The following is a 24,882-nucleotide window of genomic DNA, read 5'->3' as shown; positions in this document are numbered from 1 at the left end:
GGGCAATTGAACAGGCATAAGAACTGCACTGAAGAAAATATAAAGATGAAAATGATGAGTAGATAAAGGGAGAGGCAAGGAGAGATTAATTAAATGTGGGAAGAGGTTGAGAGGGTGGAGGGGGATAAAAATGAGAGAAGAGGTGTAGGCTGGGGCAGGTTCCAGTGCATAGTTTCTTGATACCCCTGCCGGAATGTCAATTAGATTCCCTACATGTTACTTGTTTTGTACTTTATCTCTACAGTGTACAAAGCGATTAGCTGCTTCAATGACATTAACAAAGTCACAAGAGAATTTATTATATGATATTATCATAAAGATAACTACTGATGATGATTTAGAGTCAGGTTGAAATATAAATCAGAAGTACTTTAATCAAATAATTGCAAGTAAGCAGCAAGGTGTGTTTCATACTTTTAAAAGGAAGATGCAGGAGTAACTGTTTGTCAAAGCATGTTTCAGGCTGGAACATTTTATAGTCTGAGGTGCTAATTTATCCAGGCTCATCAAAATAGACTCTGATATACCATTAAAGTGAAACCCATAATCTTCTGCTGCTCCTGATACTTAGTTCTGAGTAGAACAGGTGTTTAAATTATTAAAAGCCCCATTCAACACCAGAAATCCATTTGCATTCCTGGTTCCTGGAACATAGTATTGAAACATGACCCTTGAGAAGGCCAAAAGGAGATATGAAAGACTTGTTACTTTCAGTTATGTCACTTATAATCATGTTTAGAATATAAAAAGCTCACCAAATATAAGCATGGCCAAAGGATAATATACAAGCCAGGAAAGCCAAGCCAATAGATTAGCGAGTCATAACAAAGCATCTTTTGAACCACCTGGATTGCAGTCAGTTATATCTGTCATATAACATGTACATATGCTCTAGGATCATTTTGGTACTATTCCATTTTGGCAAATTCATCAGCTCCAAGTAAGTGTAAAACCTGGATCAATTTCAAGGAAAATAATCACAAATCATTGACAGGGAGTGATAAATTCCTGGAGCAGTGTGAAAACTTTGGATTTCAATACTAACCAAAAGTTCAACTCCTATTTATTGCAAGGTATGAGACTTTTTTTTGGCACAAGCTTTGGGCAAAATCTTCCCTCATCAAGGGGTTTATGTTTTTATGTGGATTCAGTGGTTGTACTTGAAACCCAAATGAACTTAAACATGGCAGTTATCAATGAATTTATTAACCAAACTTCCTGCAAATTAAATCGAAGAGTAACAACTCTTAAAAGACCTTGAATTATGTTAATCTAAATGAAATATATTCCAATTTCCTTTGTTTCACCTGATATTTATGCCTTTAAACAGTGTAAGAAACCTAATCTCTCTAGTTAGCAGAAGATAACTAGAGATATATCTGTCTTGCTCTTTCCAGTAGACTTATGGCTCTCTCTACTGGTTCTAATAATGGCCTACAAATTATGGCTTATACTTTGTCATGCTAAGGTAGTAAGAGAGCTTAGAAGAGTTTCTACGAGAAGCAGTTGCAGCATTCAAAGAGTATGTATGTGATTTCCACGTTGCTGCTTCAGTTACCTGGACCACGCTTGATTGCTTTATCAGAGCCAGTTACTAATTTAAGAACTTGTCACCTTTGCATCACTTGCTCATTTTTACTGCTTCAGTGCTTTCAAAAATGTGTATATCAGCACTACAGTTATGCTAAATTAATGTTTCTACACAACTCTTCTACAATTTAGCAGTCTCATGCTCCTCAGTTGACTAGTAAACATGCTTCCAATTATATCAATGGCAAATGCATTACTACCAGACAATTTTCTGTATTTCAAACAGGTGCTAAACAAGTGAGAGTCTGGAAAGTATTTGTTCATGAATCACCAAGAAAACCCCAGGGTGCTGCTATTCAGATTCAAAAGATGACACTAGCATGGAATTAGGAGGCAGTGCATTGTTACCACCTTTTGGATAAGAGATAAAACTGAGGTCCTGACCATTTGTGATAATTAAAAAAATACCCTGACACTTTTCACAAGAGTAGGGTATTAACCTCTGTGCTCCTGGCTAAATTCCAACTTCATTCTACTCATGTAAATAGCCTTGACAGTTTCAAATAGATCCGACATTCCTCACTTATACAATATTGCTGTATATTGCTAGAAACTGCCACATACTACCTCAAAGGGTGGCTTCCTTTTCCTGGTGAGTGAGGAGAATTCTATATATCCTATAAACATGTTTACTTGAATCAGGCCCATGGATCGTATTCTCAAGCTCACTAAAATCGAAGTGCTAATTGGTGGATCCATTTGTAGAATTTAAGAACTTTGGTTCTGTTTGTTTGACAGGTACTATACAAGTGTAATATATAGTTTTATTCTCAGAATATACTACATATTCTCACATCAGCACTAAGACTTGAGAATAAACTACTTATTTCCTATTGGCTGATCAAGACAGCAAACTTCCAAAGGTTCCTTCTGTACATGGATAAACTTTTACCATCTGTTAGATGCCATGATACACTACCTTCAACTTCAGAATGCTTCAGTTCTACTACTAAATCAATAGCTTTTGTAAGAAGAGATTCTTCATTAAATGCACTACTTGTTCTGAGTTTCAACATCCTTGTTGCACTAACATATCATTATATACAAATGCCAAGAAATTCAGGATTGAATGATCCACATGTACAATGAAGCAATTATGCAAGTTAAATTAATGGCAAATAAGATGCTGACTGCTTCCATAAAATTGAGCTGCCTAAGTTAATATTTCCACAAACAACCCAATTTGAAGTACCTGGGCTTTCTAAATCTCCCTTAATTTGATAGTCTATGGACTACTTTTTCTCAACTACCATTTTGAGTTTTCACTGTAATATGTTATTGCACATTTAAGATTATAAAATATTATGCAGTCTATACCAAATATAAACAGGTGATTTTTTTTTTACCATTATAAATACCAACATTTGGGATTATCATTAGCAAGTTTGATCTGAGCTGAGTTTTCAAGCTATGCAAAATGAAAGACATATTTTATCTTCTGTCTCTTCTTGATACGAAAATTAAACTTTCATTTGCATTCTTTGTAGAGCATAGTCTTGATAGGTAACTTGGCTTATACCATAATTACATATAGAAATTATGGTAGAAGAATGGTAAGGCTGCAAAGTCAAGCCCTCAAAAGCAGAATAGGGCTTGAATAGGGGGGTAAAAGTGAGGAGAAAGGAAAGAAAGGAGAGAAAAAAATAGATCTACTCCCATGTTTCAATACCAAATTTTTCACTCAAAAACGGGATCCTTTTGAAAATGATTGATTTTTTTTGAAATTTGTTATGAAAAAGAGTCTTAATTTTTTAATGAGCTCTATTCAAATGTAGGAAGTGCCAGAATTAAGGTTGTCCATGTAAACCTTAATCTTGCCCCAAATCTGTGACAGAGCAAAGAAAAAATCCATTTATTCCACATCCCAATCCAGTGTTGTGGGATTTAAACACAGATAATGCCCTTTAGCTTCTAGTATTGAAGGGAAGCAGGGGTCTTGTAGTACAAATTATATAATTGTGTAATTGAAGACTACACCATAATGCATAAGAAGAAAGACTAAAGGTTTATTTTTGCATTTAAAATGAGTTTAGACGCTTTAAAAAAATAAATCTGCACGCTTTCCCTCATTCTGCATGCCCCAATGTCTTCCATATATAACATACCAAACAAATCAGATAATGGCTGGTTTACTTTTATGTTCTTTGGCTTCACTCTTGTCCTAGCAGGCTTGAGTGACAGGATCCCATTCTCTGTTTGTCATTAAGCGTCTAGGGGAAATCCACTGAAAAAGCTTAGATTTCTCTAGTTTAAAAATGTACAGACATGCCTTATTTTAAAATCCTTTGCAGGTAGTTCAGTCAACACGAGTGACATACAATGTCTTGTTCTCCTAGTTGTAATGTGCTAAAGGCTTTTTAAAAATGATTATTACAAAATGGTATTGTACTCACAATTTGTGAAGATTGTTAAGGCCCACAAATATTTCTGGGGTCAGACATCCAATTCTATTATTGGAAAGATCCCTGAAACACACACACACAAAAAATAAAAAACATTAGTTGTGTACTACTGGTGTATACACCTACATAGCCACAAACAGCCTTGTTAGTTTTGATGTTAAGGAATTAAAAATGCTACAAATGAAAGAAAATTATATTATATATTTCAATTAAAAAGCTATAAAATCAGTTAAACTCAAATATGTTACGTTACAAAATATATATATATTTTGTAACGTAACATATTTGAATTTAACAGATTTTATAGCTTTTTTATTTCGATTATATGAACATAGTTATGAATCACTCTTTACAGTTAAACCTTCCTGTAACATATTGGATTGAATTTTTCCTTAATTGCTTTGTAAATGAGTGTCATGTCTCTAGAGGCCTCAAACAAAGTAAAATCAGTCTTCATCTCATAGCAATAATTTTTGGCAAAATTTATTTAATAATGAGAAAATAACATGTATTTTATGATTTGCTGCACACAATAGTTTCTGCAGCCTGGACTGAACCCCAAGTATCATCTATTTTTCCCCTTATTAAGTTGCTCCACGCTCAAGGCCTCAAATCATTGCCAATCAGGATGGATTTGATTTAAATCATGATTTGAATCACTAGACAGGAAGACGTGATTTAATCATGGATTTCTATATAAAAGTGCATTCTTGTTGGTTGTTATAACCTTAATACATATTCTTCACAACTAGAGATAGATGTAGGTGTCATTTTTAGAAGGTACATACTATACATTTTTATTTTGAAAACTTTTCAGATTTGTTTTACAGCTATATCAGAAAACGAATGATTGTTTGGTTATTTCATTTACCAAAAGTAACTGAAGGAGGTATTTATGAAGTCATTGGGAGATGAACTAGCTCCAATTCAAACAGGCATTTCAACAACATTAGCCTTTATTTCTGGAACACTGAAGTTTTTGGCTAGGAGGTGCACCAAATGAGCACTGCGAACATATCTTGGGACTCTTCACCCTCTTCTAAATAATTTCTTTTAATCTTGGATACATTTGCAGCATTATCTGTGACCAAGCTGCACACTAGACATTTGAATTTTTGTTCAGTTTGTTATAGCTTTTACTGCTACTTCTCGTAAATATTCTGCTGTGTGTGCGCGCATTTCCTGATGTATCGATTGTTTCTGTAAGGAAGACATTCCCTTCTTCTGTTTTCATACAAGCACATACAATAGGATCATTGTGGACATTGCTCCACCCATCAAGACTCAGGTTAACAATTTTACCCTGTAGACCTTTTGCACACTGCTCAATTTCTCTTTCTTGCACTTTATCCAGCAATTTCCCTGCGACATCTGCTCTGTTGGGTGGACTGTATCCTAGTCTTAATGACTGACCCATTTTAATGAAGTGTGGGTTATCAATCATATGGAAAGGAAAGCTTGTTGCATAAGCAAACTGGCAATTTTTTTCATCTATGACCTCTTTTTGTAATTTGCTGGTTGTGTCTGGATGATGGATTTTTTTTTTCCTTTTTGCAGCAGGTGAGAGGGGAGGGATAGCTCAGTGGTTTGAGCATTGGCCTGCTAAACACAGGATTGTGAGTTCAGTCCTCGAAGGGGCCACTTAAGGATCTGGGGCAAAAATCAGTACTTGGTCTTGCTAGTGAAGGCAGGGGGCTGGACTCGATGACCTTTAAAACTAGTCCAATTTAAATTAAAAAATCCGATTTTTTACATTTTTTTTTAAATCACTGATTTTTATCCACCCTGTTGCCAACATTCTTCCGGCTGAGGAAGACTGGATGAGAGTTTTAAAGTCATCAATACCACTCTTTACCACTCACCAGAAATGTAACTCTTGAGAAATGAAAACAGTGTGCTGCTGCCTCCGCAGAATGCCTAGAGTCTGCAGACCAAAATTTAGAGAGAGACTGGACCAAACCATAAATTTTGGATCCAGATTGCAAACATCCCCAAAATTCAGAGATGTTTATATCCAGGAATTTGTGTTGAGGCCTTGGGTCTCAAGGAGAAAACAGATAGGGATTGCAAAACTGAACATCCATCTCCCATGTGATATTAACACAAACCATAAATGTCTTATTGGAGGTCTATATTAAAAGTTCTAAAACGCAAAAGAAAAAAATATATTAGCCTTCGGTAAGCTTTCATTATGATGCCCATTTATACTCTAATTTCAAAGCTAACGTCTATATAGCTGACTGATAGCCATAACAGAAAGCTTAAAGCACTAATTAATAGTGGTCATAAAACCAATTTGTATTGTAGCTTATAAAACCAGGGTGGGGGCTGTTAGGGAAGCAAAGTGAGTGGCACCAGTGGGGTATTTCTTCTGCGTTTTGTGTCATTGGCTTTCTTCATCTTCTATTCCTCATATTCCAGTGTGCTTCTGACAAAACATACAAAAGATAGATGCAGTAGGAGCAGGATATGAGCAGCTAGGACAGAAAATTCACAGAAGGCCCAGGTGAAGGAAAGGGGATAAAATCAACTTTTCTTGTTCAAGCAAAAGAACGTAATTCAGCAAAGTTTCTGGCTACATTGTTTGCAGTTTAACAGTCTAAACTCTACAAATAATACTAATCTGACCAAAGTAACAAACAGGGCAGTTGTTACGTCTCTAGAGCACTACGTAAGGGGTGTTTGGCCCTCCCACAAGAGTATATGAGCCACTTCATAAAACACTAATCCTCACTAGGTTTTCAACTTAACCCCAATGTCTCCTGCTCAAGGAGATACTCGCAGCAAGGACTCCAAATAAAACCATCATGGTATAACGCCAACTGCCCCCCTCCCCCCAAAAAAACCCTCCCCCCAAACACAGTCTGTCATAGCAGTGTCTATTCCTAAAGGTACAGATGGGATGGGCTGTAGCAGGTGTGTTGTGAGACCCTCTCAACAGTACCCAAAGATTGGTACAACCCATCACACCAGAGTGATAACATGAGCATAAAGAGTGTATGCAAGATTACACTTTATGTAATTCATAACTGCGAGAGCGTACAATTTCAAGAGGCAGCTACCAGGGCTCTCCCACCTTAACAAAATGACAGCTGCGAGTAAGGAAGCCTTTGCTGCATAATTCCAGATTTTCTACTGTATGTGTATTCTCAACTATAACCTAATTTCCTGATTTTCAAATGTTTGGTTTGTAATTATAACTTAAATTTCTTCAACTATGTTTTTTGTGATAACTGCAATGATCTAATCATCTTTCAAATGAACAGATAACCTTTTACAACATTAAATCTACTCTGTTTGGGAAACAGATTGCTATTGTTTCACATATTGTGCCACCTTTCTCTGCCACCCTATTTTCTCCTATTATCCTCTGCATCTGTCACACATGTCCAAAATAAGAAAGCAAGAGTGATAATTTGAGGAATGAAGTTGCCATCTTGTAACTAAATCCTCAGAATCTTGGCGAACCTCCCCTCCCCAAAACAATATGGAAGGAACAAGGCATCTTTTAAATCTCACTGTGTTTCATGTATCAGAGGGTAGCCGTGTTAGTCTGGATCTGTAAAAGCAACAAAGAATCCTGTGGCACCTTATAGACTAACAGACGTTTTGGAGCATGAGCTTTCGTGGGTGAATACCCACTTCCTCAGATGCATGTAATGGAAACATATCATACCTTTAATCCCAGATTTGGACCTTAGCGTCCAAAATATGGGGGTTAGCATGAAAACCTCCAAGCTTAGTTACCAGCTTGGACCTGGTACTTGCTGCCACCACCCAAAAAATTAAAGTGTTTTGGGGCACTCTGGTCCCCCTGAAAAACCTTCCCTGGGGACCCCAAGACCCAAATCCCTTGAGTCTCACAACAAAGGGAAATAATCCTTTTTCCCTTCCCCCCTCCAGGTGCTCCTGGAGAGATACACAGACACAAGCTCTGTGAATCCAAACAGAGTGACTCCCCCTCTCCGTTCCCAGTCCTGGAAACAAAAAGCACTTCCCTCTTCACCCAGAGGGAATGCAAAATCAGGCTAGCAAATCCAACACACACAGATCTCCCCCTGATTTCTTCCTCCCACCAATTCCCTGGTGAGTACAGACTCAATTTCCCTGAAATTTCCCAGTAAAGAAAACTTTAACAGGTTTTAAAAAGAAAGCTTTATATAAAAAAGAAAGAAAAATGCATACAAATGGTCTCTCTGTATTAAGGTGACAAAATACAGGTTCGATTGCTTAGAAGAAATATGAATAAACAGCCTTATTCAAAAAGAATACAAATCAAAGCACAAAGCATGTAATGTGTTTCATGTAACAGTTAAAAAAATGAAAGTTTTGGATAACCAAATATTACTGTCTTTTTACTAGACATGAAAATATTATTGTGTAGCTAAACATTTTAAAGTAATTTTTAAATATAGCATACATTTTTCTTATACATGTCTCAATTATATTAGCTGGACTAGTCCAGAAAAAGAGCAGTTTGTGTAGCAATGTTAATTTATATTTTTTCCTACCAAAGGGATCATTACCCCATAATGAACACAAGCATAAAACAGAAATACATCAGTACTTTTTCTAATATGTCAGTGTCACTGGATTGTCCAGGAAGTCTGCAGTTTAATTAAAAAAAAACAAAAAAAACACCAGCCAAATCCTAAAATTGTTAAATGGTAATAGGAATTTTGCCTGAGCAAAGACTGAGCAGGGATTTTAGAATATGGATCACAGTATGTGGCAAAACTGTGCAACAAAGTAGATTCCAGCCAAAAGAAAAAAAAAATCACAAAACTAAAAACTATCTTGTCATCCTATTCATGTAGTTCTCAAGAAGAGACGTGCAGTAACAGGCTATTTCTAATAAAGCTACAGCACATGTATCCTCTTCTCAGCCTCTAAAATAACAAATGCTATTTTCACAATATGTTGCATAAGCTGGCAGTAACTGAAATCTGTTCATTGTAAACCATTTTTCCTAATGAAACACTAGCAAAGAGAAGTGATAGCTCGCACCAGCTTGCTGCACATACCTCTCAACTAATCCTTGTTATTTTAGGCCCAATTTGCTGCATGTTACAAAAATCTGGTGTTCATTTTTAGTTGTAAAATATTTACATCAGAAATGTTGACTCATGAAATTGATCTTACAGAAAACAAATACTCTCTGTTAAAGAAATTAGTCTCACATTTTTGTGCTTTTTATGTACCCATCATCATTTTGTGTTAACCCATATGATAATGCAGTTTGCCGTTGTAAATACTGAATTCTCACAATACAATCAGTTCTCAGAAAGGGTTATAACACAGGAGAAAATGTTAATTTTTATAAAACCTTGACAGCCTGCAATTTACCCAGCTCAGACATTGTAACTATGTCGCCTTCAGTGGCCTATGTTACACTAGCTTCAGCTGCTTGCTGTATTACTCATGGGACGTAAGTGAAACAATAGTAAATGAATGCAAGTACAGTCAAAGTAATTACAGCATTCAGACTTCAATAAAGTTTTTTATTTAGAGATAGCTCTGGCTGATATTGTGTAGTGATCTACTACCCAAGAACATTCTCCTAGTGAATAAGCGTGGAACATATCAGTACCAAACACAGACTACATCTTTTTAAAGTCTGACGTGGTATATCTCAGGATTTCCGTGGGTGACTAGAGCTCCGGCTGAGCAGTCGGAGCTGTCCCATCTCCTAATATCTTTTGCCTTCTTTGACTTCTCTTTTGCTGTCAACCTTTTACTTCCTCAATATGTTTCTTTTCTGTGACTCAAAGATTAAATCATGGCTTTTACAGGTTATCCATTTTTCCCACAAGAGGTCAGGGTTGTGTTATTAGATTATATGGCCGCATCAGTAATTAACATTCATTCTCATCATTGCACTACAGTGTAATTATCTGTGTGTGCAATACAAAAAAAATTCAAATATAGAGATAACTAAACAGCAAATGTGTATGATTCTATATCATCTGTTTTTCATAAAATTGCCATCCACAAGCTCTAAATGAAGAATTTACGCAGCATAGGGCTTTATGTATAAACATAACTGCATTCACCATTTTTGATGTTTATTAACACTGCTATTTTCAAGACATTGTAAAATTAGCAGATATCAAAGTCCTTTACTAAAGCCAAAGAATGTTAATTGAATATGTTGTTAGGGAATTAATGAGTTAAGAATATAAAGGTATATGCCAAAAAGTACTATTTGAAATTTGATCCCATTATTTTGTATCAAATTAGTAGGGAAGTAATATTTTAAAACTGAACTTCAAAAATACACAGTTATCACATGACAGTTATTCAGAAGGATATGGTGCACAGTATGACCAAAGAGATTAAACAACAAAAAACAAAAAAAAGACACAGAGTAGAGTGGACTTAATAGACAAGAAATTGGTGAACTTAACTTCTTCAGCATGCAGAATCTTCCTTCAAGGGAAGTGTTTTATAAATCTGACCTATTGCGCCTATGAGTAAAAGTGGACCTCATGACAAAAGAAGTTAGTATGCAGAATTTTTTTTCAATATAATAGTTAAGTTATTAATTACACATTTGTAAAAAAAGTATCAACTACAGACTTATTTATTTAGACATTTAATAAGGTGTTTCTTTGCTAGAAGACAAAAAGATATTGTTAAATACTCTAAAACATGCCCCTAAATAGAGCAGAAAATAGAAATAAGACCAATGTAGAAGAAAAAAAGATTAAAAGAATCCAAGTACAGTATGTGGTTTTATGTCCTTTTCCTGAAGTCCTTCTGTTATTATTGCTTGGTGGCATACTCAAGTTCCCAAAGGACAGAAATGTCGATACGAACACAATTTGCAGGGTAATTCAATTGGAATTAATACTTACAAGCGCTTCAGTTCTGAAAGTCCATGGAAGGCTCCAGGCTCAATAGTGCTAATCAAGTTATTCTTCAGATCTCTGGAAATATATAGGAGGAGCAATTAATTATCACTTTACCTAGAATACTATTTTTATATATGAACAGAAGAACAAAAAAAAGATAACATACTAAGGCTTATCCTAATCTTTATTTGGCTTACCTCAAAATGCATGCATTTTAAATAGCAAAAATGAAAAATATTAACAAGCTCACAGTTTGGAAATCAATGGGGAGATTTTGCAATAAAAAGAGTTGGTTAAGATGGGGGGAAAACATATGTGACTAAAAAAAAAAATATTGCCCAAACAACGTTGCCAGCCTATGGAAAATGCATAGTCAACAGAACATTTTAAAGTGAGTGAAACAATTAGATCAACCTGTTGGTTTTTTATTCATTGTGCCGCTTTACACGATATACCAAATGTCAGTTGCTTTGCTTTCTGTAGGTGGGAAGGAAGAATTTTTTAGTGTAGATAGATCAGCACAGTGGATTGGCACACACATATATTTGGCAGACAGGTGCTTCATTTTGTACTTGGCAACTATCCAGATACCAACTATCCAGGGGATCAGATGTTGTAGAGATAAAGAATATTTTACTAGCATTAGTAACCTCATCTGCTACTGGCATAGTACTTGAGGCAGTGACACTGCTCTCGATTCAATCTTTACTATGAGATTTTCTGATGCTCTCCAGGATTCGGATGCTGAAGGGCATTTTGGGGGCAATTAGAAAGGCAGGCATAGGAGGTATCTGCTGTAAATTCTTGTAGACTCTTGGTGTTCTTCTTTTAAACAGTATGAAACTCATAGTGGATGGCTGGCATTCAATAATATTAGTGATGTTTTTCTCAGGCCAAGTCTATACTACAGCACTAGATTGGTGCAGCTGCGTCACTGTAGTGCGTCTGGTGAAGACTCACTACGCTGACGGTAGAGCACTCTCCTGTCGGCATAATTACTCCACCTCCAAAAGAAGCAGAAGCTATGTCAGCAGGTGAGTGTCTCCCGCCGACATAGCACTGCTATGGACAGCATGAAATTTGCATTGCTTGGGAGCAGGGGGAGCTTTCACACTCTTGAGTGACATTAAGTTACATTGAGTTAAGCTATAGTTTAGGCCTGCCCTCAAACTGACGAAAACCAACCATCTAAAATGAATGCACTGCTTCTGGTACTACCACAGTGTAGATATGTCAGCACCAGTATGAGTCACCCTAGCTATGGCTTTCTATTTTATTGCAAATACAATACATACCAAGTGAAATCCTGGTCCAGTTGAAGTCAACAAGAGTTTTGCCATTGACTTCAATGGGGCCAGATTTCATTCACAATATTTATCCTGATAGGACATATTTTGAAATAAGATCCACACATGAGAAACCAACTTTTCGTATCTTTTGCTAACTATGTAGGCGGACCTTTACATTCACTGTTTCAATAAGGTGTTGTGTGTTAACACTGCTTAGCTTTAATGCTGGTGGTCCATTAATGCTCTGTCTCCCTTATATTCCTCAGTCACCTGTTGAGTGAAAGCTCGCTTCACATAACTTCCCCCCAGTTCCATTAAGAAGGAGATCATGACCACTTACATATAAGGAGTTCCAGTAACTTCTACGTTTGTGAACATTTGAATTTTTCCTATTGACTTGATGCAAAAACTGTTTATATGGTTAACATTATGCAATAAAGAGCAAAGCTATCGGGCAAAAAACAGTAATATTCAGACCTTACTAGAGGAGACTGAAGGAGGAGTGAATGCCTCACAGCATTTCTCCTATTCATCCCTCATTTCAGCCAGAAGAGCATATTTAGGTAGTCACTTGTTGAAGTTATAAATATAAACCTGGACCAGGATAATCACACTGTGATTATTACTGCAGCTAATAAAAAAAGCCTAGCTAGCTCAAAGATTCTGCAACAGCTCAATCTACAAATGCACATAAGCAAGAACTGAATACTCCAATATTCACATTTACTCCTATATTTATACTGTCAAAGATACCGTTAATGGATACCCACAGTTCATTTTCATCAATACATTTTATGTATCGATGATTTATGTATATGCACCTAACAATAATGTGACAGCAGCATCCTCTCCCCTTCCTTCCCCGATGGTAGACGGTACAGTGCAGAAGGACTGGTAGCCGTCCTTGTCATCATCCTGTGAGTGCTCCTGGCTGGCCTCAGGTGAGGTTGGCTGGGGGCGCCTGGGTAAAAATAGGAATGACTCCTGGTTATTCCCGACAGATGGTACAGAACGGCTGGTAACCATCCTCATCATAGCAACTGGGGGCTGAACTCCATCAGTCCCCCTCCTTTTCATGTCTAAAGAAAAGATTCTGTACTGCCTGGACTATCATAGCAGCTGGAGGCTGCCTCCCCCTCATTTTCTCTCACTAAAAAAGTCAGTGTCTCTTATTCCTGCATTCTTTATTACTTCATCACACAAATGGGGGGACCCTGTAACGGTAGCCCAGGAGGCTTGGAGGAAAAGGGAAGCAACAGGTGGGGTTGTTGCAGGGGCACCCCCTAGAATGGCATGCAGCTCATCATTTCTGCGGGATCTGACACGGAGCGGCTGTGCACTCTGGTACACTGGTTCTCTAGTACACTTGCCCCATATTCTAGGCAGGACTGACTATTTTTAGATACAACATAAAGGAGGGAATGACCCGGGGAGTCATTCCCATTTTTGTCTTTACGCCCCCTGGCCGACCTCAGCGAAGATCAGTCAGGAGCACCCATGACAGCAGCAAACGGTACAGAACGACTGATAACCGTCATCTCATCACCAATTTACAATGGCATGGCAAACGGTACAGAACGACTGATAACCATCTCTGCTATCTTGCAAAGGCAAATGAATGCTGCTGTGTAGCGCTGCAGTACCGCCTCTGTCAGCAGCATCCAGTACACATACGATGACGGTGACAAAAGGCAAAATGGGCTCCATGGTTGCCATGCTATGGCATCTGCCAGGGCAATCCAGGGAAAAAGGGTACGAAATGATTGTCTGCCGTTGCTTTCACGGAGGAAGGAATAAGTGACGATATTTACTCAGAATCACTCGCGACACTGTTTTTGCACCATCATGCATTGGGATCTCAACCCAGAATTCCAATGGACAGAGGAGACTGCGGAATTATTAGATAGCTACGGGATAGCTACCCACAGTGCAATGCTCCAGAAATCGACGCTAGCCTCGGTACATAGACGCACACCACGGAATTATTGTGCTTTGTGTGGCTGCGTGCACTCGACTTTATACAATCTGTTTTACAAAACCGGTTTATGTAAAATCGGAATAATCCTGTAGTGTAGATGTACCCTGAGTGTTCTGGAGGTTGTCTGAGTAAGGGAGAGAATCAGTGCTTCCCTTCCTTCACTGTGGAATCCCAAAAACCTGGGAAAGTTGGCCACTGACAGGTTGAGTAGAAGAGGTGCAGGAGGAAAACAGAAAAGTGGGGAAAGCAATTGAGCTGCAGGACAAGGTGGAGCAGCCAGAAAGAACTTGAGAGAGGAAACTTGACAGTGATTGAGACATAAGGGGACAGGAACACAGGGAACTGAGATAAAGAGAGGAAGAAATATGAAATACAGAGGAAGAAAGAGACAGTGACTGTGTCTCACAGTGGACAAGAGGTGCTACCTCTCAAGAGTGGATAACAGACCCATTATCTACCCCTAAAGATGCAAATTTTATGTCAGGCTTTTTATGGGCCCAAAATAGACATGTCCTGTGGTCAGTTTCCACATAAAGGTCAATGACTGAATAACCATAAATCTAAACTATCTTCTCATGCTTGGAGGTCATCTCTCTTCAAGTTTGTAGTTGGACAGTCTAACTAACTGCCATGACCACTGATGCATGGACCTCTAGTAGTCCTCCTCTCATTCCCTCAGTCAGTTTGCCAAAAGTGTGCAGCAGATAAAGTGGGATGGAAGGATAATGGAAGGTGATCACTAGTTACTAAAGTGATAGGAGAAATACATATGCACAGACTTGAGTGGAGAAAGACTTGAGCTGATTCTGATCAACTGCAGCATAGTCCTCCTCTTGCTCCAAGTATATGTGAAACCGCACAGCAGATGACTGAGAAATTATGGGCCATAGAGTCATCATTACACTGCTGATACTGTACTCTCCATCTCTTTGTTATCAAATCCAGACACTGCCATTTTCTTGCTTTCTCAATGTCTGGTACAGAGAAGAACTTGGATGAAAGCATCTGTAGCTAGGCGATATACAGATGATGTTTATTAGTAAGGGGATACACCCTCAGGAATCAGCAAAGGCTGTGATCTCATCAGCTTTTTTTTGGCAAGGTGGTTTGCAGACTAGGGATAAAATGGATTCATCGGCCGTCCTAGGACTACAAGAAAGCAGCAGTGGCCACTGTTTATACATAGTAAGAGTGGCATTATATATATATATTTTCATTCCTCCAGACTAGACTATTGTAATGCATTTGAAGATCTCTTGAATAGTGTTCCAGGCCTTTCAGAAGACATATTTGAGCCTTCGGTTAAGGTTAACCAGCAGAGTTTATTTTCTTTTGGTGATCCTGGGTATTCACTCTGTATAAACTTCAACCACAACTCAATTCCCTTAACTCTCTGAAATCCAAAATAAAACCTTGCAGCCTACTGAACTCTGTCCACATATAACATCAGGAGTTAGCCTTCTCCAGTCAAGAAAACTGAAAAATACCTCAGCTACTTAAAGGTGTAACCTTTTACCTGCTTAGTATATTCAGTCTATACCATCACAGCACTCTATAGGCAGATAAATTTGAAGACCACTTATCAGCTTCATCTAGTGCAGATGTCCATGTTTAGACAGGTTAAACTAATAAGAACACATTTCAACAATGATCCACATTCTACATTGGTTGCCAATTAATTTCAATGTGAAATTCAAGCTGTTGATTATAATCTGTAAAGCCATAAATGATATGCAAATTAGCTAACTATTTGAAGAGATCCTCTCTGATAGTTAACAGTACCAATCGCTAGTGACAAATCTAAAAGAAACAGAATGGAGAGAACATTGTTGATGGGTGCATTTTAATGTATGTCAAAATGGAAAAGTTGACACCAGGTTATAGACTTACTGAAATTTGCTGTATTTGCCCATGGAAACTATGTTCTATTTCTAGGTAACTTGTGAAAGCCCATAGGAAAAAGAAGCATGATCCGGAATTATCATCTGCAGGAATTAAAAAGCACAGCCTAATGTTAGTAAAAACCAGACCATTTCCACGAAAACTGTCTATCAATTGGATGGCCAAGCTAGGCCATCTGCTCTCCTTATTTTAGAAATGATACTAGAATTTGGTAGGTCATTTTAGTGACAGCTTTCCCCAGAAAACTGTAGATATATTTCCCATAGCCCTGGCACCATATCAGTAAGTATGTTCTTCTTGTGATTATTCCATAATGTGTCAGTACATTGTTAACTTAATCTTTTCTGATCTAGAACCCACTGTAGACTACAATATTGTGAAATTACCACAATTACATACTGTTTATATTTCTTATTTCTACAATAAGAATGTTACTTGATTATTATTACTTCCTTACCTTTAACTGGTATTTTTGTTTCAAACAGAATGACTTTTGCCAAAATATTAAACACAGGCCTGCCATTTTCTGATTTAGCTAAAGCAGCTAGTTACAATGAAGCTTTATAGTAAGTATCAACTTTCACTGAGTTAAATAAAGAAACCAGGCTAATTTGGTTGTATGTTTACACTTCCTCCCAAGAAGATATTCCTGAGGTTTGGCAATAGGCTTGATCCTAAACATGCCAAGCAGCAGCCCAGGCTGGGCCACACACACGCGCACATATACTCCATGCAAGCAACTTGGCACCAGCCAACTGTAGGAAATGAGGAAAAAGACCTACCACTGTAATACTCAATGGCTGTAGTATGACCCAGTTAAAGTGACCAAAAATGCATTTTATAACTAATAGTTATGGTTTTATGACAGTGAATTTTAACTTCTAAGTTGCTGTTCTTAGTCTAAATGATGTGTCATTTGTGGTATGGGTGTATACATCCGGTGGCACGACCTGAAAATAAATTGAAACTAAGCTGCTGTTACAATTACAGATACATGAAGCTATATGAAGTCCATTCTAGTTGTAAAAATTGAAATGTTTATATCAAGGTTGTACAGTTGTAAAAAATATTACTAGTATATTTATTGGAAAGTCATGTCTTGCATCATTTTATATTACTGTTATTAGAGGTATTTATGGTGTGGTACCATGATCTTGACTAAATATGAATGGGAAAAATAATAAACAGGGTGGAGTTACTTAGTAGGAATTGCCTTGTCATAACAGAAAACATTTTTTGAAAGACTTAGAAAAAGTTACCAGAAGATAGTTTCCTTTCTATTTACAAATTAGAACATACGTAGAACAGGGGACCACAAACAAGGGAGTTTAGAGGGGGAGAAGGAGACACTCCTGATGAACGAATGAGGTGAGAGTACTAATTATGGGGAGAGTGAGTTTGTTTGGCTGTTTGTATTTTTCTCTCTCTTTCAGATTATTTCAGTTATGGGGTCAATTGGGATTGAGAGTTTGGGGACTATTTGAGCCTTTGTTCCCTGGATCATCCTTGACCATCTTTGATCGGCCTCAATCAGCTTTGTGATCATCCTCCCCCTCTGTGATTAATGAAGGTGTAGGGCTGACCTAGGAGAGAAAGCCTTAAAACTCAGAGGCTAAGTGATCAAGGGGAGCTAACGAACAGGGGATCGCAAACAGGGGAGTTTGGGGGAAGGAGATGTAATATAATTGCTATGCTTAGGAAGGGTCCCATTGCCAGTGCCAATGCTACTCTTGTCTCCTCCATCTGCGCCTGTATCCAGGTTGACAGCCTGACCATAGATGCCTCTACCCAGAACCTGGTGTGGATTTGCAGACTGTAGCCTGCATTTCCCACTCACAGAAAGCCAGGCTGAGTGAAACATCCAGTGTGAAAGGTGCCTGCTGGTGGAATCTCTCAGGAAGCAGGTGGGAGATCTACAGGAGGAGGTGGCTAAGCTGAGGAGTGTCCGTGTCCATGAGGAATTCCTTGAGAGTATTTGTATGGACACATCCAAGGCTGAGGAAGCTATCCAGCTACAGAGGATGGCAGTCACATCACCAGGGGAGGAGGATATGGCCCTGTCACAGGGAGGAGAGTGGCTGCTGATTACTTCTGGCAGAAGGCAGTGCTCCACTCCTACTTCCAACCCACCCACCATGGTGATGGAAAACAGTTATACTGCCCTGGCAACGAGCGATGAGGAATCACCCAAAGGTGGAGGAGGAGAACCAACGTACCCCCAAAGCTGGGAGGATCGCAGCCACCACTAGCAGGAAGAAACATAGGGTAGTGATGGTTGGTGACTCTCTTCTGAGGGTGATGGAGGCACCCATCTGTCACCCTGACATAGCATCCTGGGAGGTATGTCTCGGATACAGGCCCCTGGCAGGCAGCATTATGGAGGGATTGTCATGGATCATCTGGCCCACTGACTACTACCCCATGCTACTCATCCACGTGGGCACTAATGATACCCTAAGATATGACCCTCAGCAGATCAGAAGTGACTACAGGGCTCTGGGAGTAGGGTGAAGTTGCTGGGAGTGCAGGTGGTGTTCTCTTCGATCCTTCCAGTCAAGGGCAGGGGCCCAAGCAGACACAGGTGCATCCTGGTGGTGAATGCAAGGATGGTGTTGCCAGGAGGGCTTTGGCTTCCTTGACTATGGGATGCTGTTCCAGGAAGAAGGACTGCTAAGCAGAGATGGGGTCCACCTATCGAGGAAGGGGAAGAGCATATTTGAATACAGACTGGCTAACCTAGTGAGGAGAGGACAGGTGACCAAAGCCCACAGGTAAGTCAAAAACATGGAGATCTGGGGGGAGAAAGGTTGGCATTTGGGGGTCGGGGGTGCATGGGATGTTATAGCAGGGATAAAGGAGAGACAAGACAGAACTTGAGAGTGGGGGGAAGATCATATCGGTATCTTAGATGTCTGTATACTAATGCAAGAAGTATGGAGAATAAGCAGGAAGAACTTGAAATGCTAATAAATAAACAAAACTATGACATATTTGGGATCACAGATCTTACTTGATTGAATAATACACATGACTGGAATATTGGTATAGAAGGGTACAGCTTGCTCAGGAAGGACAGGCAGGGAAAAAAGGGAGGTGTTGCCTTATATATTAAAAATGTATACACTTGGAATGAGGTTGAGATGGAAATAGGAGACAGAGTTGCTGAAAGTCTCTGCGTAAGGACAGAAGAGGTAAACAACAAGAGTAATGTCATAGTATGGGTCTACTACAGACCACCTAACCAGGAAGAAGAGGTGGATGAGGCTTTTAAAATAACTAACAAAATTATCCAAAGCACAGGACTTGGGGATGATGGGGGACTTCAACTACTCAGACATCTGTTGGGAAAACAACACTGCAGAACACAGATTATCCAATACATTCCAATAACTTGGAGACTATTTTTTTATTTCAGAAGGTGGAAAAACCTACTGGGGAGAGACTGTTCTAGATTTGATTTTGACAAATAAGGAGGAAGTGGTTGAGAATTTGATAGTGGAAAGCAGCTTGGGTGAAAGTGATCATGGAATGGTAGGGTTCATGATTCTAAGGTATGGTAGGAGAGAGAACAACAAAATAAAGACACTGGATTTCAAGAAAGCAAACTTTAGCAAACTTAGGGAGTTGTAGGTAAGATCCCATGGGAAGCAAGGCTAAAGGGAAAAACAATTGAAGACAGCTGGCAGTTTTTCAAAGAGACATTATTAAGGACACAAGAGCAAACTATCCTACTGCATAGGAAAGATAGAGAGTGCGGCAAGAGAACATCCTGGCTTAACCAGGAAATCTCTAATAATCTAAAAATAAAAAAAAATTAAAATAAAAAAAAGGAGTCCTACAAAAAGTAAAAAGCAACAAAGAGTCCTGTGGCACCTTATAGACTAACAGATGAATTGCAGCATAAGCTTTCATGCATCTCACGAAGTGGGTGTTCACCCATGAAAGCTTATGCTGCAATTCATCTGTTAGTCTGTAAGATGCCACAGGACTCTTTGTTGCTTTTTACAGATCCAGACTAACATGGCTACCCCTCTGATACTTGACTACAAAAAGTAGAAACTCGGTCAAATTACAAAGGACGAATATAAACAAATAACACTAGTATGTAGAGATAAAATTAGAAATGCCAAGGCACAAAACAAGATCAAACTAACTAAAGACATAAAGGGTAAAAAGGAAACATTCTACAAATACATTAGAACAGTGTTTCCCAAACTTGGGACGCCGCTTGTTTAGGGAAAGCCCCTGGTGGGCCGGGCCACTTTGTTTACCTGCCGTGTCCGCAGGTCCAGCAGATCGCAGCTCCCATTGGCTGCGGTTCGCTGCTCCAGGCCAATGGGAGCTGCTGGAAGCGGCGCAGGCCGAGGGACTTACTGGCTGCTGTTTCCAGCAGCTCCCATTGGCCTGGAGTGGTGAACCGTGGCCAATGAGAGCCGCGATCGGCCGGACCTGCGGATGTGGCAGGTAAAGAAACTGGCCCGGCCTGCCAGGGGCTTTCCCTACACAAGTGGTGTCCCAAGTTTGGGAAACACTGCATTAGAAGCAAGATAGAGTAGGCCCGTTACTCAATGAGGGGAGAAAAAACAATAACAGAAAATGTGGAAATGGCAGAGGTGCTTAATGACTTTGTTTTGATTTTCACCGAGAAGGTTGGTGGTGACTGAATGTCTAACAAAGCGAATGCCAGTGAAAATGAGGCAGGATCAGAGGCTAAAATAGGAAAAGAACAAATTAAAAATTACTTAAGCAAATTAGATGTCTTCAAGTCACCAGGGCCTGATGAAATGCATCCTAGAATACTCAAGGAGCTAACTGAGGAGATATCTGAGCCGCTAGCGATTATCTTTGAAAAGTCATGGAAAATGGTAGAGATTCCAGAAGACTGGAATAGGGCAAATATAGTGTCAATCTATAAAAAGGGAAATAAGGACAACCTGGGGAATTACAGACCAGTTAGCTTAACTTCTGTACTCTGAAAGATAATGGAGCAAATAATTAGGCAAGAACAAATCATGTCAAAACAACCTGACAGATTTATTTGACAGGGTAACAAGCCTTGTGGATGTGGGAAGCAGTAGATGTGGTTTATCTTGACTTTAGTAAAGCTTTTGATACTGTCTTGCATGATCTCCTCATAAACCAAACTAGGGAAATATAACTTAGATGGAGTTACTATAAGGTGGATGCATAACAGGTTGGAAAACCATGCCCAGAGAGTAGTTATCAGTGATTCACAGTCATGCTGAAAGGGAATAATGAGTGGGATCCCGCAGGGATCCAGGGCTAGCTCCAGACATCAGCCTACCAAGCACGTGCTTGGGGCGGCACCTTGGGATGGGACGGCACTCGGGGTTTGTTTTTGGTTTTTTTGGTTCGACCAGGCGGCGGCAGGGCTTGGGAGGCGGGGACTTGGGCGGCGCCATGCTCAGCAGGGAAGGGCTTCAGCGGCATGGCGCTTGGGGGGATGGGGACTTGGGCAGCACGACGCAACGCTCGGGGGGGGCGGGGGACTTGGGCGATGCGACGCTCGGGAGGGGCAGGGCTTTTTGTTTTCGCTTGAGGCGGCAAAAATGTTAGAGCCGGCCCTGCAGGGATCAGTTCTGGGTCCAGTTCTGTTCAATATCTTCATTAATGATTTAGATAATTGCATAGAGTATACTTATAAAATTTGCAGATGATACCAAGCTGAGAGGGGTTGCAAATGCTTTGGAGTATAGGATTATAATTCAAAATGATCTGGACAAACCGGAGAAATGGTCTGAAGTAAACAGGATGAAATTCAATAAGGACAAATGCAAAGTACTCCATGTAGGAAGGAACAATCAAATGCACACATACAAAATGTGAAATGACTGCTTAGGAAGGAGTACTGCAAAAAGGGATCTGAGGGTTATAGTGGACCACAAGCTAAATAATGCAGTTGCAAAAAATGCGAACATCACTCTGGGATGTATTAGCAGGAGTGTTGTAAGCAAGACACAAGTAATAATTCTTCCGTTCTACTCCACACTGATTAGGCTTCAACTGGAGTATTGTGTTCAGCTCTGGGTGCCACATTTCAGGAAAAATGTGGACAAATTGGAGAAAGTCCAGAGAAGAGCAACAAAAATGATTAAGAGTCTAGAAAACATGACGTATGAGGGAAGACTGAAAACATTAGGTTTGTTTAGTCTGGAAAAGAGAAGACAGAGGGGACAAGATAACAGTGTCCAAGTACATAAAACATTGTTACAAGGAGGAGGAAGAAAAATTGTTGTTCTTAACCTCTGAGGATAAGACAAGAAGCAGTGGGCTTCAACTGCAGCAAGGCAGGTTTAGGTTGGACATTAGGAAAAATTTCCCAACGGTCAGGGTGGTTAAGCACTGGAATAAGTTGCCTAGGGAGGTTGTGGAAGATTTGAGATTTTTAAGAGCAGATTAAACAAACACCTGTCAGGGATGGTCTAGATAATACTTAGTCCTGCCATGAGTGCAGGGGACTAGACTAGATGATCTCTCGAGGTCCCCTCCAGTCCTATGATTCTATGAAGATGTACAAAATGTGATATAACAAGCAACCCCTGCACTCCCCCCCACAGTTTCAGCATCTCAGATACATCCGTGCAGACTAATAGTCCCTCACATTTAAAAATACAACCATTTTACAGAGTAACACAGGTTGCTTAGACCAGAGCTGGTTAGAAATTTTTCATAAAATAGGTTTATCCAACTAAAAATGCTGATTTTGACAAAGTTCTATTTGTCAAAATGTCTCATTACATTTTCATAACAGAACACCTTGGTTTTTCATTTGAAATAAAAACTCATTGTTTTTAACCAAAAATGGTAAAGTTTTAAAAGGCTGAAACTGAAACAATACCTTTCGATTTTATCTAAACAAAACTCAAAGTGTTGTGGGGTTTTTTTGTTTTTTTGTTGTTTTTTAGGAATTTTGCTTCATGAGTAATTTTTAGTTTTTGGTCTGTTTCAAAACTGATTTTCTTTTTCAAAATAACAGAATTTCCCATTAAAAATTTGGTTTCTGCCCCGCTCTAGCTGAGAGTTTATCACCTTGAGCCTCTGATCTTTGAACTGATTCCCATTTAGTAACTGGATAATTACAGTTCATTTAAATGGAGATAACTGACTAAACTCAGGGAGAGCTCTGTTTTTGAATGGTAAACTTTTCAAAGGCCTTATGGTGGTAGAAAAGAGATGGGGAAAGAAACTACTAATGAGTCTTTATAGGTAGAAACTTTAACGGGCACAAAATAGCTGCTTACTTCTTCCCTCGCAACCATCCAGCTTCCCTGTCTAACTGAACCTCTGATTATCCAAAGATGTCCTTGAGACTTTTGATGATTCATGTTTACTATATGCATTCAGATAATACAATGAATTATGGTGAAAAAGCTCTATTTAATCCTAAATGTCATTAACAAAAAAACATATTTCCCTTGACAAGTTAGATGATAATAAATTGGGCATACTGTTTTAGATTATTGGTGGTTCTATCTTCAGATACTCTGGAACTTGCTTCCACTCAAAATGTATGCACTGAAAATATTTTGAATACATATTTATAACAAATATGTTTGGTCTTTGTTTGAGTTCTTGACATTGATACATCTTTCACAAAAATTATTGGTTGTACAAAAAGGATATCTGTGTTTGGAAAGTTGTCATTGTGGTACTACAGACATTACAAAAAATGATCTGAGAAATGTAATCAGTCATGGAGCATATGCCAAATTCCAGTGAAATATGACTGACATTGCTTTTTGCATTTTGTCTGTTACTATGAAACAAAACACACACACAAAGGTCAAATCCTCCACTCCTTACTCTTACAAAAGTCCAACTGAACTATATGGGACTTATACCCAATTGTGACTATAGGATCGTGTACCTTAAAGAACGATGTGCTTTTACAACATGGTTATAATTAGTGGTGGTTGTGGAAGGCCACAGGACAGACAGGACCAAGCTGAGAACCTCTAATGCATATCATGCTAAGATGATCACTTTTCATCAGGTGGCAACAGAGACTAAGAACTAAAGTGAGTTGGCAAATCTATGTGAAGACATTTCAGGAGGATCTGCCCATATTATGTCTGTCTTGAGCCAATGATTCAGCGCCCACCTTTCCTTTGATTGGGTGGATATTGTGAAGCATACTCTCACCGCATAGCTATTTTTGTTAACTATTTCAGAGAGAGAGAGAGAGAGAGAGAGAGAGAGAGAGAACCTATGTATAAGCCAACTCTCTATTAACCAAAAGCTGTTAACACCCTCAACAACACAGCACACAATGCTTCTCTGAAACTCTTGGGGTTTGCACTTTTTGGAGCAGGTGGCGGTCATGAAGAGTAAGGTTGTTTACACCATTTTTCAGAAAAGTCAAGGTTGCACTGAATGTAAATGTCAAGAGATAAGAATACATCCCTGCTTATCTTAAGAATTCCCCCAAGAGATATTTCTATTTACCAGATATCAGATAGACAGCAATTACTTCTTTGGAGTGACTACAGTGTTTTAGGTTAAAACTAATTCACTTAAATAATTACAGATCATAGAACGTCACACACACACACTTTATGTTTCAATTCATGATACTTACTAGTAAGAGCTACCTATGCCAATAGACTTGAGGACAGGAGCAAAAAAAAAAACAACCTCCCACCTCTATACAATACTAGGAATTGTCAGCAGTTCCTACCCTGACATATCCAATTGCTATAATGGGAAATAAAACAAAGTCTCTCATATAAACAGAACCTATTTTATTTAAGGATGACAACTCACACCGAATGTGCTGCAATAGCTAGGCACCTAGTTGCAATTTAGAGACAAGTTTAAAAATACTAAATAAAGAGTATCAATATATA

At 38.9% G+C, this 24,882-nt stretch overlaps 1 protein-coding gene across 1 annotated transcript in view; it reads right to left on the bottom strand.

Annotated features, from left to right (window-relative positions):
- ADGRA1 (adhesion G protein-coupled receptor A1) overlaps nt 1-24,882 on the bottom strand; it is a 454,349-nt gene that overhangs the window by 268,433 nt on the left and 161,034 nt on the right. Inside the window, exons 3-4 of the mRNA XM_030570731.1 lie at nt 10,850-10,921; nt 3,984-4,055 (exon numbers count right to left, since the gene is read on the bottom strand). Of these exons, the coding sequence (XP_030426591.1) occupies nt 3,984-4,055; nt 10,850-10,921 (144 nt within the window). The remainder of the gene's footprint in view (nt 1-3,983; nt 4,056-10,849; nt 10,922-24,882) is intronic.

This window comes from Gopherus evgoodei, chromosome 7, assembly GCF_007399415.2.
Source record: "Gopherus evgoodei ecotype Sinaloan lineage chromosome 7, rGopEvg1_v1.p, whole genome shotgun sequence".
NCBI lineage: Eukaryota > Metazoa > Chordata > Testudines > Testudinidae > Gopherus > Gopherus evgoodei.
Note: the sequence above shows the minus strand (reverse complement) of the source record. Positions and strands in the feature narration are given on the sequence as shown.